The 17,885-nt window shown below is 41.9% G+C and overlaps 1 protein-coding gene across 1 annotated transcript; it reads right to left on the reverse strand.

Moving 5' to 3' along the window:
* Positions 1 to 327: 327 nt before the first annotated feature.
* LOC311150597 (sodium/potassium-transporting ATPase subunit beta-3-like) lies at positions 328 to 17,060 on the reverse strand (the record flags this gene model as incomplete). Its single annotated transcript, XM_084188082.1, has 7 exons — positions 328 to 495; positions 819 to 905; positions 4,067 to 4,117; positions 7,172 to 7,365; positions 13,533 to 13,631; positions 14,285 to 14,413; positions 16,943 to 17,060. 7 exons carry the CDS (start codon positions 17,058 to 17,060, stop codon positions 328 to 330), a joined length of 846 nt encoding a protein of 281 aa, XP_084044208.1.
* Between the last annotated feature and the right edge of the window lie 825 nt (positions 17,061 to 17,885).

Raw genomic sequence — 17,885 nt, forward strand, 5'->3', positions numbered from 1 at the left:
TATCAGAAATACAAGATGGTGTCAACAATAGCCTAAGAGAAAGGTATTCAAATCCAGGATTCGGGGATCACAGCACTACTGGTTTTTAATCTTTCCCTATCACACCTAACCAGAGACTGACCTGTAACACCAGATGAGTAGACTATCTGGCCAATCAATGAACTACCAAGGTGATATGAAAAATACTAGATTTGAATGTTCCTCGCCTAGGATATGGAGAAAAGGTGGAGGGATTGGTTTGGAATTAGGCCCATCTTATTCTAATAGGAATCGTCCGGGGGAGGTCAGAACCACATTTCTCCACACTAGCCTCCTCCTCACTACTCCCTACTCTTTGACTGTGATTCGGAAGGTGACACGGCCCAGGAACTTGTCTCGATCGTCGTTGTTGCGCAAGTCAGATCCCTCGATCCGGCATTCGATGGTCAGCTCCGTGTTGTAGTCGTCCTTGTTCAGCAACAGCTTAACTGCAACCAGGGGCTGCACATACCTCTCCTACAGACAGAGAGGGGGGGGGGTAATGGGAGTAGAAAGAGAGAAAGGAGATGGGAGAGAGAGAGAGATAAAGAGAGGTGGAAGGAAGGGCCAAAAAGAGGGAGGTTGAGACACACAGTAAGAGTGCAATAGAGTGGGAAAGAAAAGAGGGACAAAGTGGAAAAAAATGATAATTGACCAACAAAGACTGTTGTATACACCATACGTCCATCCAACGGTCTTCCAAATTCTTGCATCATTGTATAATAATGCTTTCCCATATAGCACCAACCAGTATGACAAGACAGAAATGGACAAATATTGACCTTTTTATCCAAACTTACGTGAAGCTTATTGCCGTAGTAAGGGAAATACATTTTATCGAACCGTCCCTCACTAGGGAAGTACTGCATCTGTACGGGGGTGTCCCTCTGAGGAGGAAAAGGAGGAAGAGAAAGAATAATAGTCAACACAGGAAAAACGATAGAACAGCAAGAATATGTATGTCCTATCCCAAATCGACTGTTGGGACTTCATATAGATCTGAAAGGGTTGGATAGAACTGTTGAATATACAATACGTCCATCCAACGGTCTTTCAAATTCTTGCATCACTAGGTCAAATGCAGGGGTGAAAGTAGATTTAATTTCTTCCTGGTATGAGACCTCCTATGTGGCACATGCACAATTTTTAGTATAGTACAGACATGTAATTTAACTGTCAAAATGTATTTACCTTTTAATGGGGCAAGAACACAACCATTCATGAGGTTTTCATCTGATTGTCAAACAAATCTACCTGCACACGTTCATCCACTCATCTAAATAATTCCAGCATCTAAAATACTGTGCACCTGCCATTTGATGAATGGAAAGGGACATCTATTAAAACATAAAAAAGTGTAGGCTAATCACATTCAACGATTGTCATTACAGTATGCACACTTTTAGCCAGAATTGATTGATGCGTCCACTGCTGTCTGCGCGCATCTCGGTCCTGGCCAGTCATCTCTGCTTTCGCAAAATGTTAGTGTGCATGTCGAACCACAGCACATTTTGGAGTGTATACCACCCGTTTTCAAGCCCATTTGCTATTTTCTCATGTGGCTGACAAGTGGTAATGATAAATTATTGTGTAATAGCCTACAGTTTTCGTGCCATCTTTGTATTAATTATTGTGATAGGCTCATATTTAAGCAGTACGCTGTACCTGCACTATTTATTTTGCCGGTACTCTGTACCGGACCGGCTTACTTTCAACCCTGGTAATAGCCCTCTGATATGTTGTGTGTCATTTTTGCCATATTGCGCACATCTAGCCAATCTTTTCAGATCTATACAAGTACATATGAGTACGTAAGAATAATATATTATCTAAGATTTTGATATATTCCTAATGCTGCATACACTGTTATGTACAGTGGCTTGCAGAAGTATTCACCCCCCTCGGCATTTTTCCTATTTTGTTCACCCTCCCCCTTTTGCAAGTCTCTTGGGGTATGTCTCTATACGCTTGGCACATCTAGCCACTGGTATTTTTGCCCATTCTTCAAGGAAAAACTGCTCCAGTTCCTTCAAGTTGGATGGGTTCCGCTGGTGTACAGCAATCTTTAAGTCATACCACAGATTCTCAATTGGATTGAGGTCTGGGCTTTGACTAGGCCATTCCAAGACATTTAAATGTTTCCCCTTAAACCACTCTAGTGTTGCTTTAGCAGTATGCTTAGGGTCATTGTCCTGCTGGAAGGTGAACCTCAGTCCCAGTCTCAAATCTCTGGAAGACTGAAACAGGTTTCCCTCAAGAATCTCCCTGTATTTAGCGCCATCCATCATTCATTCAATTCTGACCAGTTTCCCAGTCCCTGCCGATGAAAAACATCCCCACGGCATGATGCAGCCACCAGCATGCTTCACTGTGGGGATGGTGTTCTCGGGGTGATGAGAGGTGTTGGGTTTGCGCCAGACATAGCGTTTTCCTTGATGGCCAAAAAGCTCAATTTTAGTCTCATCTGACCAGAATACCTTCCATATGTTTGGGGAGTCTCCCACATGCCTTTTGGTGAACACCAAACGTGTTTGCTTATTTTTTTCTTTAAGCAATGGCTTTTTTCTGGCAACTCTTCCGTAAAGCCCAGCTCTGTGGAGTGTACGGCTTAAAGTGGTCCTATGGACAGATACTCCAATCTCCGCTGTGGAGCTTTGCAGCTCCTTCAGGGTTATCTTTGGTCTCTTTGTTGCCTCTCTGATTAAGGCCCTCCTTGCCTGGTCCGTGAGTTTTGGTGGGCAGCCCTCTTGGCAGGTTTGTTGTGGTGCCATATTCTTTCCATTTGTTAATAATAGATTTAATGGTGCTCCGTGGGATGTTCAAAGTTTCTGATATTTTTTTATAACCCAAACCTGATCTGTACTTCTCCACAACTTTGTCCCTGACCTGTTTGGAGAGCTCCTTGGTCTTCATGGTGCTGCTTGCTTGGTGGTGCACCTTGCTTAGTAGTGATGCAGACTCTGGGGCCTTTCAGAACAGGTGTATATATACTGAGATCATGTGACACTTAGATTGCACACAGGTGGACTTTATTTAACTAATTATGTGACTTCTGAAGGTAATTGGTTGCACCAGATCTTATTTAGGGGCTTCATAGCTCGGGCTCCCGAGTGGCGCAGCGGTCTAAGGCACTGCATCTCTGTGCTTGAGGCGTCACTACAGACCCCCTGGTTCGATTCCAGGCTGTATCACAACTGGCCGTGATTGGGAGTCCCATAGGGCGCCGCACAATTGGCCCAGCGTCGTCTGGGTTTGGCCAGTGTAGGCCGTCATTGTAAATAAGAATTTGTTCTTAACTGACTTGCCTAGTTAAATAAAGGTTTTTTTTAAAATAGCAAAGGGGGTGAATACATATGCATGCAACACTTTTCCGTTATTAATTTTTTAGAATTTCTTTAAACAAGTACTTTTTTTAAATTTCACTTCACCAATTTGGACTATTTTGTCTATGTCCATTACATGAAATCCAAATGAAAATCCATTTAAATTACAGGTTGTAATGCAACAAAATAGGAAAAACTCCAAGGGGGATGAATACTTTTGCAAGGAACTGTAAAACCATTAGCTTTTACCTTAAGCAACAGCTACTCTTTCTGGGTTCCATGAGAGGTCAGAGTCAATGGCCAGTTCTTATAATAACACTGGAAGTTTCTAAAAGGTTCTTATTATAACATTGGTATACTGCATCAAACAGGACCAAAAGAAGCAAAAGCGATTTGGAATAAAGCCCATAACACAATAGAGCACTTAAAAGGGGGGGGGGGGAGACAACAAAACAACCCTGTAAGTTGCTACTACAATGTAAGTTATTTCCACAAGGTAGTAACTTACATACTGTATAAACAAATAGACTTACACATCGCTAAGCTTACCCTAAAGCTTCAACTGGAAGCATGCAGAAAAACAAAATCAAACCAAATCAGGAAAAAAGAAGACACAAATATCAACATAAACAATAAATAACAAAAATGATATAAATGTAACCAGAGTATATTGCTATTTTCAAACACAGACAAAACACACATATTGAAATTATGATGACATTTACCTTTGCTGTGCAGTTGACATAGGGATCTCCACGCGGCTTCAGCCCAATGATCTGTGAATGGAAAACCAATTAACCAATCAACAAATCAGAGAGCCACAGTCAGACAATAGGCTAATTTAAATCATTATTATCAATGTGGTCTACTCTGAGCAATCCAATGGGATAGAAACATATACAGTTGAAGTCGAAAGTTTACATACACTTAGGTTGGAGTCATTAAAACTTGTTTTTCAACCACTCCACAAATTTCTTGTTAACAAACTATAGTTTTGGCAAGTCGGTTAGGAAATCTACTTTGTGCATGACACAAGTAATTTTTCCAACAATTGTTTACAGACAGATTATTTCACTTATAATTCACTGTATCACAATTCCAGTGGATCAGAAGTTTACACACACTAAGTTAACTGTGCCTTTAAACAGCTTGGAAAATTCCAGAAAATGATGTAATGGCTTTAGAAGCATCTGATAGGCTAATTGACATCATTTGAGTCAATTGGAGGTGTACCTGTGGATGTATTTCAAGGCCTACCTTCAAACCCAGTGCCTCTTTGCTTGACATCATGGGAAAATCAACAGAAATCAGCCAAGACCTCATTTATAAAATTGTAGACCTCCACAAGTCTGGTTCATCCTTGGGAGCAATTTCCAAACGCCTGAATGTACCACGTTCATCTGTACAAACAATAGTACGCAAATATAAACACCATGGAACCACGCAGCCGTCATACCACTCAGGAAGGAGACGCGTTCTGTCTCCTAGAGATGAATGTACTTTGGTGCGAAAAGGAAAAATCAATCCCAGAACAACCGCAAAGGACCTTGTGAAGATGCTGGAGGAATCAGGTACAAAAGTATCTATATCCACAGTAAAACGAGTCCTATATCGACATAACCTGAAAGGCCGCTCAGCAAGGAAGAAGCCACTGTTCCAAAACCGCCATAAAAAAGCCAGACTACGGTTTGCAACTGCACATGGGGACAAAGATCGTACTTTTTGGAGAAATGTCCTATGCTGCAGTAGTTTATGTGTCGGGGGGCTGGGGTTAGTTGGTTATACCTGGAGTACTTCTCCTGTCTTATCCAGTGTCCTGTGTGAATTTAAGTATGCTCTCTCTAATTCTCTCGTTCTCTCTTTCTCTCTGAGAACCTGAGCCCTAGGACCATACGTCAGGACTACCGGGTATGATGACACCTTGCTGTCCCCAGTCCGCCTGGCCTTGCTGCTATTCCAGTTTCAACTGTTCTGCCTGCGGCTACGAAACCCCTACCTGTCCCAGACCTGCTGTTTTCAACTCTTAATGATCGGCTATGAAAAGCCAACTGAGAGACCTGAGCCCTAGGACCATACGTCGGGACTACCGGCCGTGGTGACTCCTTGCTGTCCCCAGTCCGCCTGGCCTTGCTGCTATTCCAGTTTAAACTGTTCTGCCTGCGGTTATGGAACCCCTACCTGTCCCAGACCTGCTGTTTTAAACTCTTAATGATCGGCTATGAAAAGCCAACTGAGATTTATTCCTGATTATTATTTGACCATGCTTGTCACTTATGAACATTTTTGAACATCTTGGCATGGTTCTGTTATAATCTCCACCCGGCACAGCCAGAAGAGGACTGGCCACCCCTCATAGCCTGGTTCCTCTCTAGGTTTCTTCCTAGGTTTTGCCTTTCTAGGGAGTTTTTCCTAGCCACCGTGCTTCTACACCTGCATTACTAGCTGTTTGGGGTTTTAGGCTGGGTTTCTGTACAGCACTTCGAGATATTAGCTGATGTAAGAAGGGCTATTTAAAATAAAATTGATTGATTGATTGATTGGTCTGATGAAACAAAAATAGAATTGTTTGGCCATTATGACCATCGTTCTGTTTGGAGGAAAAAGGGGGTTGCTTGCAAGCTGAAGAACACCATCCCAACCGTGAAGCACGGGGGTGGCAGCATCATGCTGTGGGGGTGCTTTGCTGCAGGAGGGACTGGTGCACTTCACAAAACAGATGGCATCATGAGGAAGGAAACATATGTGGATATATTGAAGCAACATCTCAAGACATCAGTCAGGAAGTTAAAGCTTGGTCGCAAATGGGTCTTCCAATTGGACAATGACCCCAAGCATTCTTCCAAAGTTGTGACAAAATGGCTTAAGGCCAACAAAGTCAAGGTATTGGAGTGGCCATCACAAAGCCCCGACCTCAATCCTATAGAAAATGTGTGGGCAGAACTGAAAAAAGCGTGTGCGAGCAAGGAGGCCTACAAACCTGACTCAGTTACACCAGCTCTGTCAGGAGGAATGAGACAAAATTCACCCAATTTATTGTGGGAAGCTTGTGGAAGGCTACCCAAAACGTTTGACCCAAGTTAAACAATTTAAAGGCAATGCTACCAAATACTAATTGAGTGTATGTAAACTTCTGACCCACTGGGAATGTAATTAAATAAATAAAAGCTGAAATAAATCATTATCTCTACTATTATTCTGACATTTCACATTCTTAAAATAAAGTGGTGATCCTAACTGACCTAAAACAGGGAATTTTTACTTGGATTAAATGTCAGGAATTGTGAAAAATTGAGTCTAAATGTATTTGGTTAAGGTGTATGTAAACTTCCGACTTCAACTTTACAAGGAGAGAGGGTGAAAAGGGACAGCAAAACATAATAATAGAGAATGGTAACAAAGAGAAGCAAATGGAAAGATCTAGATTGAGGAGGAGAGAAATCCACTATTGGCTAATGTCGTCTACTGATACATACATTGGCTCAAGGCTCTTGTGAATGTGTCCATGAACAATGTATTTGAATTGGGACTGGTGGACTACACAGCACTGCCCTGAATTTAATTGGGTCTGCACTTATCCAATGTGCGCTTCATCAGGACCCGAGTGTATTAAAGTCAATGACATGCATCCAGTGAGTATTGGCTTCATCCTAATTCTCTACAATGTTCCCAAAATGTGCACTTCCCCGTCATGGATTGAACAATGGTGGAAAATCCATCCAGCCAATGCTTAAACCAATCCAATGGTTTTAAATGACGGAGAGTGTGCAAGTACACACTTTGGGTGGAAAGTAAATTGGGAAACAAATATGAAGAGGGAAAGGAGGAGGTACCCTATTCATTTTGAGGAGGACACAGGGTCTCCCCTCAGCGTAACCGAAGGTGGAGTCGGAGAGGCCGGAGCAGAGGCTTAGATCGCTCCTCTTGAACTGACACGCCTTCCTCTGCTCGCCCACCTTGCCCTCCTGCTCAAAGTAGTCCCCCGCCACGCACGCCACGTTACTCTCCTGTTCCGTGTCATTGTACTCTGAGAAAAAACAATAATGACTTTTTGTTATTGGTCTATTAGTCTTGTGTTGCCATACCTCTAAAATCACATCGATGTCACACCTCCCTTGGAGGTCTGGAGAATTTTGAATGATCGGCTGGCTCCCAGCGGCAAGATTTGATTGGATGTTACATTTCAAGAACCCTCCACCCACATGCCCGTAGAAGTGTGCGTCACTGTTTTCCGTCCGAGTAGGACACCTTTTGTAGAGAGTTGTTGCGTATGCTAGTTTCAAGTGCTAGTTTTCAAGCGTGGCCGACAGTCTGCGATTTATATTTATTGAAATTGAAAGTGGATTACACTGGTAAAGTCAAACATCACAACACGTTCTAAACCGCTCTTGTGACAAACCCACTTTTTGCCTTATTTTCGGTTTTTTAAAGACCCAAAAAATGGAGGCCATGGGAGAACCTATTCAAGTAAGTAAATAAAAATGTTAAACGTTAAAAAACGATGTATTATTAGCTAGCTGGCTACATTAGGCCACTTTGTAGGCTAACTCAACTGAGCTGCTAGCTAGCTAGCTAACTTTACACACAGTTTAGCTAAGTTAATTAAATGTCATTAGCTAGCTAACTTCCTATTAGCTACAGTGAAGGAAAAAAGTATTTGATCCCCTGCTGATTTTGTACGTTTGCCCACTGACAAAGAAATGATCAGTCTATAATTTTAATGGTAGGTTTATTTGAACAGTGAGAGACAGAATAACAACAAAAAAATCCAGAAAAATGCATATAAAATTTTTTATAAATTGATTTGCATTTTAATGAGGGAAATAAGTATTTGACCCCTCTGCAAAACATTACTTAGTACTTGGTGGCAAAACCCTTGTTGGCAATCACAGAGGTCAGACGTTTCTTGTAGTTGGCCACCAGGTTTGCACACATCTCAAGAGGGATTTTGTTCCACTCCTCTTTGCAGATCTTCTCCAAGTCATTAAGGTTTCGAGGCTGATGTTTGGCAACTCGAACCTTCAACTCCCTCCACAGATTTTCTATGGGATTAAGGTCTGGAGACTGCTTAGGCCACTCCAGGACCTTAATGTGCTTCTTCTTGAGCCACTCCTTTGTTGCCTTGGCCGTGTGTTTTGGGTCATTGTCATGCTGGAATACCCATCCACGACCCATTTTCAATGCCCTGGCTGAGGGAAGGAGGTTCTCACCCAAGATTTTGTCCTGTCCCCTTAGCAGAAAAACACCCCCAAAGCATAATGTTTCCACCTCCATGTTTGACGGTGGGGATGGTGTTCTTGGGGTCATAGGCAGTATTCCTCCTCCTCCAAACACGGCGAGTTGAGTTGATGCCAAAGAGCTCGATTTTGGTCTCATCTGACCACAACACTTTCACCCAGTTCTCCTCTGAATCATTCAGATGTTCATTGGCAAACTTCAGACAGCCCTGTATATGTGCTTTCTTGAGCAGGGGGGCCTTGCGGGCGCTGCAGGATTTCAGTCCTTCACGGCGTAGTGTGTAACCAATTGTTTTCTTGGTGACTATGATCCCAGCTGCCTTGAGATCATTGACAAGATCCTCCCATGTAGTTCTGGGCTGATTCCTCACCGTTCGCATGATCATTGCAACTCCACGAGGTGAGATCTTGCATGGAGCCCCAGGCCGAGGGAGATTGACAGTTATTTTGTGTTTCTTCCATTTGCGAATAATCGCACCAACTGTTGTCACCTTCTCACCAAGCTGCTTGGCGATGGTCTTGTAGCCCATTCCAGCCTTGTGTAGGTCTACAATCTTGTCCCTGACATCCTTGGAGAGCTCTTTGGTCTTGGCCATGGTGGAGAGTTTGGAATCTGATTGATTGATTGCTTCTGTGGACAGGTGTCTTTTATACAGGTAACAAACTGAGATTAGGAGCACTCCCTTTAAGAGTGTGCTCTTAATCTCAGCACATTACCTGTATAAAAGACACCTGGGAGCCAGAAATCTTTCTGATTGAGACGGGGTCAAATACTTATTTCCTTCATTAAAATGCAAATCAATTTGTAACATTTTTGACATGCGTTTTTCTGGATTTTTTTGTTGTTATTCTGTCTTTTACTGTTCAAATAAACCTGCCATTAAAATTATAGACTGATAATTTCTTTGTCAGTGGGCAAACGTACAAAATCAGCAGGGGATCAAATACTTTTTTCCCTCACTGTAGCTATCTTGATGTAATCATTGTAAATTAAAAATGTGGTCCTCTGTAGCTCAGCTGGTAGAGCACGGCGCTTGTAACGCCAAGGTAGTGGGTTCGATCCCCGGGACCACCCATACACAAAAATGTATGCACGCACGACTGTAAGTCGCTTTGGATAAAAGCGTCTGCTAAATGGCATATTATTATTATTATTATAAAAACATAGTCTCCAAATGCATTTGTAGATAACAGCCATGGAAGAGGGTGAAATTTAAGCTCCAGCTGTCAGTAAAGGGAGAGTGTAGGCTACTGGATAGGGAAGGTCATTTTGTGGGAGGACAATATGAAAAGATAATCCAGTTCCATTCCCTAGAGGGGAAAACATAGAGATAATAGCAACATAATATTCAGTGCTGTCTAATTTGAGTATAATGAAGCCGGTTTCTTTGTGATGTTTTCTGTTCTCAGATATGGAAAGACGTGAAATCCTGTTTGCAAATGAAGAGAGCGTTATTATTAACATATTGGGCTTTATAATCGTGAGAGAAATTGAACTAGCTAGTAGCTAGCTAGTTATACATAGGCAGCCTACAAGGTTATTAGACTTTTCTCAAAATGAACCTCATTGTGACTAGCTACTTCTTGTCCCTCATGCTAGCCTTTACAGCCAAATATCACTTCAGAAACGTCAAAATTAAACATGGCCAGCATTGTAAATCATTTCTTCCCTCTTGCTGCAGCTTTAGCTCATCTTGAAATAACAGAGAAATGTCGTGAAAAGCAGCGTGCTGCAAACGTTCAATTTTTTTGGTCTGAAATATTTTGTAGACGTGTTTAATCCTCATGCACTGTTTCTCCTACTGCACTATCTGGTGTGCACCTTTAGAACTCCGCCCAAGCAAGGCATTTGATTGGTTTGACGTGCTGCGAGGCGTCACTGATTTACACCGGGTTCCGATCCCTCTTTAGCTGATTTCTGCCATGGAACTTCATCAGGCTTTTATTTTCTTAAGAAACAAAAATAGTTTCTTAGCAAAGAGCAATTTCTCAAGCAAGAATTTTGCTAGGACTGTCTGGGAGTGGTCTGAGTGGTGAGGAGAAAATAGAAAACTAGGGCCAAGATTCAATCAGATCAAGTGTTAACTGGTGATATCAGACACCACATAGCGGATGTTTTGGCGGTTGTCAGAGGTGGAACTGTGTTGGAGCCTTCAAATCGATGAGCAGCTTCTCTTGAGATCATTGTCATGAAGCCACACACGCCCCACTCACGTTAGAAGTTCCGAACGAGAAAGTGTAGGCTATATAGAAATAATTACGCTAAAAATGAAAAATCTTTTAACTAAATAATGAGGATTTCTATCATCCTAATCGAGGTGTAGATTACATCTCACAATCCACTGTTCGAAAACAAGGCTGCATAGGATTTCTGTTAATGCGACTCTGTGCAGCCAATGGCAATGTCCGCTTTAGGTATGATGCCGGAAGCCACTTGTGGATTTGACAGCTCTAACACAGTTCCACCTCCGACACCGTCAAAACAACCGCTATGCGGATGTTGGCTAATGCGGATCTGATTGAATCGAGCTCCAGCTGTTATTAGCAGAGAGTTTGGAACTCTCTCTCTTATTGGTCTATTAACTAATTTACCGCCTGGTGATGTCACCAGGCAGGCCAAAACTTCATCCCACTAAAACAGGCTGAAATTTCAGGTGGTCTTTTCAAACAGATCTTACACAGAAAAGGCATTATCATCATTTTCACAATTTCACAGTATTATTCCAACCTCATAGTGTGGAAATATACAGTATATAAAACACAGAACAATCATGTTTTTGACTGCACTGGGCCTTTAAATCAGCCATAAATCCCCTTGTGACAGGGGGGATGGAAGCTTGTTGTGTGGGAGGGGCAATTGAATGCAAGCATAACAAAAACAAGTTCATTGTGAAAACATTTCGAGCCTGTCTGTCTATGGGCAACAGGGTTGACGTGTTTTGCTCGACCCTCTCAATTTTCCACCACAAAACAGCAGAAAATGGCCAACAAGAGTAGAACCAGCTGCTTTTACACTATGGTTTGACTATTATATGTTTGGAATATTTAAAAAGGAATAGTTTCACCATATTAAAATGTGAGTTCAGATCACGTAACAGGGTTGACCTTAAAATTAGGGAAATATTGTTTTTTTCCCCCTTAAAATGAGCCACTAATCACATTAAAGAAATAATCATCTTCAGAAATGACTTTGTCAAAGCAACAAAATAACTAAGGCTTTACAATGATAGTGAAAACTTGGAGAAATGTTGCGGTTAATTGGGTTAAAATCTTCCTGAAAGTCACAGAGGATGTCAAAATGCTGAATTTGGGCACTTTAGCAAGTCTTTATTCAAATTATTGAATTTATTAAGTTTTCAATATTTGTGCACAAGTTCTACTTAAAATATCAAAGGGGCGCAAAAGGCACTCATTTTTGGGAACGACCCATAACGCAACATTGTATTTCATAGATACAGTGGGGGAAAAAAGTATTTAGTCAGCCACCAATTGTGCAAGTTCTCCCACTTAAAAAGATGAGAGAGGCCTGTAATTTTCATCATAGGTACACGTCAACTATGACAGACAAAATGAGAAAAGAAATTCCAGAAAATCACATTGTAGGATTTTTAATGAATTTATTTGCAAATTATGGTGGAAAATAAGTATTTGGTCAATAACAAAAGTTTCTCAATACTTTGTTATATACCCTTTGTTGGCAATGACACAGGTTAAACGTTTTCTGTAAGTCTTCACAAGGTTTTCACACACTGTTGCTGGTATTTTGGCCCATTCCTCCATGCAGACTTTCAACTCCCTCCAAAGATTTTCTATGGGGTTGAGATCTGGAGACTGGCTAGGAAGGAGGTTTTCACTCAAAATCTCACGAGACATGGCCCCATTCATTCTTTCCTTTACACGGATCAGTCGTCCTGGTCCCTTTGCAGAAAAACAGCCCCAAAGCATGATGTTTCCACCCCCATGCTTCACAGTAGGTATGGTGTTCTTTGGATGCAACTCAGCATTCTTTGTCCTCCAAACACGACGAGTTGAGTTTTTACCAAAAAGTTCTATTTTGGTTTCATCTGACCATATGACATTCTCCCAATCCTCTTCTGGATCATCCAAATGCACTCTAGCAAACTTCAGACGGGCCTGGACATGTATTGGCTTAAGCAGGGGGACACGTCTGGCACTGCAGGATTTGAGTCCCTGGCGGCGTAGTGTGTTACTGATGGTAGGCTTTGTTACTTTGATCCCAGCTCTCTGCAGGTCATTCACTAGGTCCCCCCGTGTGGTTCTGGGATTTTTGCTCACCGTTCTTGTGATTATTTTGACCCCACGGGGTGAGATCTTGCGTGGAGCCCCAGATCAAGGGAGATTATCAGTGGTCTTGTATGGCTTCCATTTCCTAATAATTGCTCCCACAGTTGATTTCTTCAAACCAAGCTGCTTACCTATTGCAGATTCAGTCTTCCCAGCCTGGTGCAGGTCTACAATTTTGTTTCTGGTGTCCTTTGACAGCTCTTTGGTCTTGGCCATAGTGGAGTTTGGAGTGTGACTGTTTGAGGTTGTGGACAGGTGTCTTTTATACAGGTAACGAGTGGAGGACAGAGGAGCCTCTTAAAGAAGAAGTTACAGGTCTGTGAGAGCCAGAAATCTTGCTTGTTTGTAGGTGGCCAAATACTTATTTTCCACCATAATTTGCAAATAAATTCATTAAAAATCCTACAATGTGATTTTCTGGGAAAAAAATTGTTGACGTGTACCTATGATGAAAATTACAGGCCTCTCTCATCTTTTTAAGTGGGAGAACTTGCACAATTGGTGGCTGACTAAATACTTTTTTTCCCCACTGTATGCCAATAAAGCATTATTGAACAGTACATTTAAAATTGAGAGAGAGAAAGAGAGAGAAAAAAAGAGGGCAAGTTAGACAGAGAGAAAAGGGCAAGGAGACAACAAAAACCATACTCACGTTTCAGGAAAGACTCTAAACTCTGGACAAACGGGGCGCACTGGAGAGGTTGGGATCTGTTAAACACCATGTCCAATTCCTTGGGCCGGATGACCAACCCTAAGGGACAGAGAGTACAGTATGAGATCACAACTACCTTCAGGGTCATCAAAAATACATGGTAAATCATAGTTAAATCTACTAATAAAGAAATCAGGGTCACCAATGTTGTTTGGTAAACCCCAGAAACCCTTAATTTAAAGGATACCTACATAAGGGCTTCATAACACATTCATAACCCATACATAACACATTCAGAACCCATTAATAACACATTCAGAACCCATACATAACACAGTCATAACCCATACATAACACATTCATCCTTATATAGGTACCCTTTAAATAAAGTGTTGCCAAACAGACAGTATATAAAGAGTTTGGCCATTACTATTACAGTTGAAACCAAAATCCCATCATTCAACAGTGGCAATATTGACCAATAGTAGTCCACAGGATTCTCAGGTTTTTAAAAAACGCTGACTACCTTAACCGATAAACCTTGTGCTCAAAATCAGCAAAATACAATAATTATTGAATATTTCAGTTCCGTTTTCCCTCAGAATGTCCCTGTACGCTAATAATCTCCCAATAATCAATAATCTGCCAATCTGATTCAATTGACTGATTGGTTGATTGATTGGTTGATTGATTGGTTGATTGATTGATTGATTGACTGATTGAATAAATAATCTCCCTGTGGTGCTACTCACCTGGGTGTGGCACCCGGTCACGGTACTTTGGCACATAGTCGTCCAGTGTCAGCAGCATGACCCAAATGGTGAGGACGAACATCCCAGCCAGGAACGCATAGAACACCAGGTAGAACAGGAGGATGAGGCCTGGAGAGACAGAGAGAGAGAGAGAGAGAGAGAAAGAGAGAGACAGAGAGAGAGAGAGAGAGGAGAGAGAGAAGAGAGAGAGAGAGAGAGAGAGAGAGAGAGAGAGAGATCAATTGAGGAGAGACAGAGAGAGAGACAGAGAGAGAGAGAGAGAGAGAGAAAGAGAGAGACAGAGAGAGAGAGAGAGAGAGAGAGAGAAGAGAGAGAGAGAGAGAGAGAGAGATCAATTGAAGAGAGACAGAGAGAGAGAGAGAAGAGAGAGAGAGAGAGAGAGAGAGAGAGAGAGAGAGAGAGAGAGAGAGAGAGAGAGAGAGAGAGAGAGAGAGAGAGAGAGACAGAGAGAGAGAGAGGAGAGAGAGAAGAGAGAGAGAGAGAGAGAGAGAGAGGAGAGAGAGAGAGAGAGATTAGCACAATTCCAGACTGTGTCAGCCCTCCGAGCTAAAAGCTAGGTCTACACACATCTGATCACATGAGGGACGTTTGGTGAACTGCCTCTGCCATATTAGTTCATCAATGTGTATTTAGATAATTAATCCATGTAAATGTTAGTCATTTCAATAAGGACAGCTTTCCATGCAAATAACATGATAAGTAGGAAAGGATAGATGAGGACCAATTTCAAGCCTCAGCATTTTGTTGCGCAAAGGTATGCATTTTGTTTTCTTATGATGATAGGCAGAATGATCAAAGATGACAGAACAGCCTAGTATTTTGATTGAGAGGTCCAAGTCTGAAACCTTATCAAATGACAGGGCTGCCCATGGGTGCTGGGCACTGGGCACCCCCATAAGTTTTAGAAATATACACTGAGTATACAAAACATTAACAACATCTACTCTTCCCATGACATAGACTGACCAGGTGAATCCAGGTGAAAGCTATGATCCCTTATTGATGTCACTTGTTAAATCCACTTCAATCTGTGTAGATGAAGGGGAGGAGACAGGTTAAAGAAGGATTTTTAAGCCTTGAGACAATTGAGACATGGATTGTGTATGCGTGCCATTCAGAGGGTGAATGGGCAAGACAAAAGATTTAAGTGCCTTTGAACAGGGTATCGTATGCCTAATGTTTGGTACATTCAGTGTATATCGAGCCAGGCCATCCCCAAGAATTTATATATAATTCAAATCCTGCAGAACTGTAATGTCTCTTAATGCATATTAATGTAAATTGCAGAGCCAATATAATATTATAATGGATGTAAGCATTTCATATGAAGCCATTGAACGACATGGGCTATAACATAAGAACTGGGCCTACCATGCAAACAGACAAGCAGGTCGTTCATCACACACTAGGCCTACAGCCTACACCTCTCACATAACCAGCAGAGAATGGAGGATTCTGAAATATTTGCCTCCCCTTCCTACCTCCCACCCTCCCCCCCCTCACTCCACTCTCCTCCAACAAATTCCCATCATGCACCTGCAGCGTGATCGAGGGGGAAACTCATTTGACCTTGACAAGCATGCTAATGTGGGCAGCCATGCAGCCTTGGTGGGAGGAGGTGTTGTGACAGAGTGATAGAGTAGAGGAGCATCCCACTGCACAGCACCACACAGGGTCTTAATGCAAGCTGCTAGCTCGCATAGATAGAGCAAGCTCAGCTCACCATCTTCAAAGTAACCATAGATTACTGCTATACATTGAGGATATAAATTCCATAAATGAGAATATGTTCATGTTTTCTCTTTGTGTGGGTGGTATATCTCACTAGTAACACCAGTGACGGATTTAACATCAAGGTCTTCACATAATCATGCTAGCTGGCTGTTAGATAGCCATAAATTGGTCTGTTCCAGATGATTCCCACTCACATACATGTATTCACATACATGTGCACACACACAACCACACAGGCACACACTGCAGATTTTTTTTGCATACTACTGATGTAGTACAATACACTACAGAGCAGATATTGATGATTTCTAATCAAATTGTTCTGAAAAGAGAACATTCATTTAATGTATGATCTAATGAATGAATATCATTTGCATATAGTTTATAATTCCAAAATGGGGGGTTTCCAAAGAAGGCCTAGACAAGGTATAGCCCACCTTATATCTCATAAACCGTGTATTTGAGTTGTAGCCTATATGTCTATTTGTGATCTTAATTGGAAATACACTGAGTATTGGTCTGTAATTATTATGCATAAAGGTGGGCTAGTCTCATTCATCTATCTTGCGCTAATCAGTGCTGAAATGTACAAGGTGTCACACACACGCACCATGCGCACACGTACGCGCGCGCGCACACACACATCATGAGAGGCTGACAATATGACGCTTCAAAACCAACGAGACAGAAATAGATTCATTGTCACACTATCAGGCCACCATTGCCTCGCAATGATAGAGACCATGAATTAATGGGTGGATGGAATATAATATTACTATCCGATATTAGGCTATGTGACAATATGCACATCCAAATCGAATAGCCTGCAATTTGATTAATAAATTTTTTTTAAATGGTTTTCGACAGTGGGCTATCCCCCAGCCCCGGTCCAGGTTGTCTTACCCCAGCTCTTCGCTGTGCGCCCACAAAACTCTCCTGTCCTTGGGTTGAAGATAGAATCTTTCCAGCTTCCAGCATTCTCATCCTCTTTCGCCGCCGGTTTGTCTTCATTACTTGCCATGGTGGAAATTTGGGGATGTCTTTTTCTTAAAAAAATACGAGGAAAACAGGGCGATGGTATGAGGCGAAATCAGGGATGTAGGCAGTATGTTGTTGGACCAATGGTTGGAATGGAATGGGCGGCACAGTGAAGCAATGATGCTCTTGTTGATTTTTTTTGTTGAAAAATCTGTGACGTTTTCTGCCACTAGCGGCAGCCTCGCTCCGCTACTTAAAGCGCTGCGGCTACACTAGAAGAGCCATGATAAATGAGCGGCTTGGACAGAGTAGGCTAGATTTGAGACACTAAACGAAAACGCTGTAATAACGCTGGATTTATCCATTTATCATGACCTGAGAAAATGTGAGAATATGGTGTACCTAACAAATAAGATGCAAACTAGAAATATATAGAGATTATGATGATGACAATGATAGGCCTATGCTTCCTATACAGTAATAGGCTATTCATGGTTTCCGGCTGTGGTTGAAAGAGCCTAGCACACCTAACATATAGCCTATTCAGTTAGACTACATGTAAAATAATGTGTTGAGAATGAGCAACACATAGGGAATCAATCTGCTCTCTGGTGTGTGTGTGTGTGTGTGTGTGTGTGTGTGTGTGTGTGTGTGTGTGTGTGTGTGTGTGTGTGTGTGTGTGTGTATGTGTATGTGGCAACCATATGGTGTTTGTTTGGTTCACATACCCCAATATTGCAGTGAGAGACACACATTCCTTCCAGCATTATTTAACCAAAGTTAACCAATAATCTTCTTATTTCAAAGAGGCATGTTTCATGTTGAATTTGCTTTTAAAATCAAATAATATGGAAGTATTTCACAACCA

The sequence above is a fragment of the Coregonus lavaretus genome (assembly GCF_964263955.1).
Source record: "Coregonus lavaretus genome assembly, chromosome: 23".
In the NCBI taxonomy this organism is placed as follows: Eukaryota; Metazoa; Chordata; class Actinopteri; order Salmoniformes; family Salmonidae; genus Coregonus; species Coregonus lavaretus.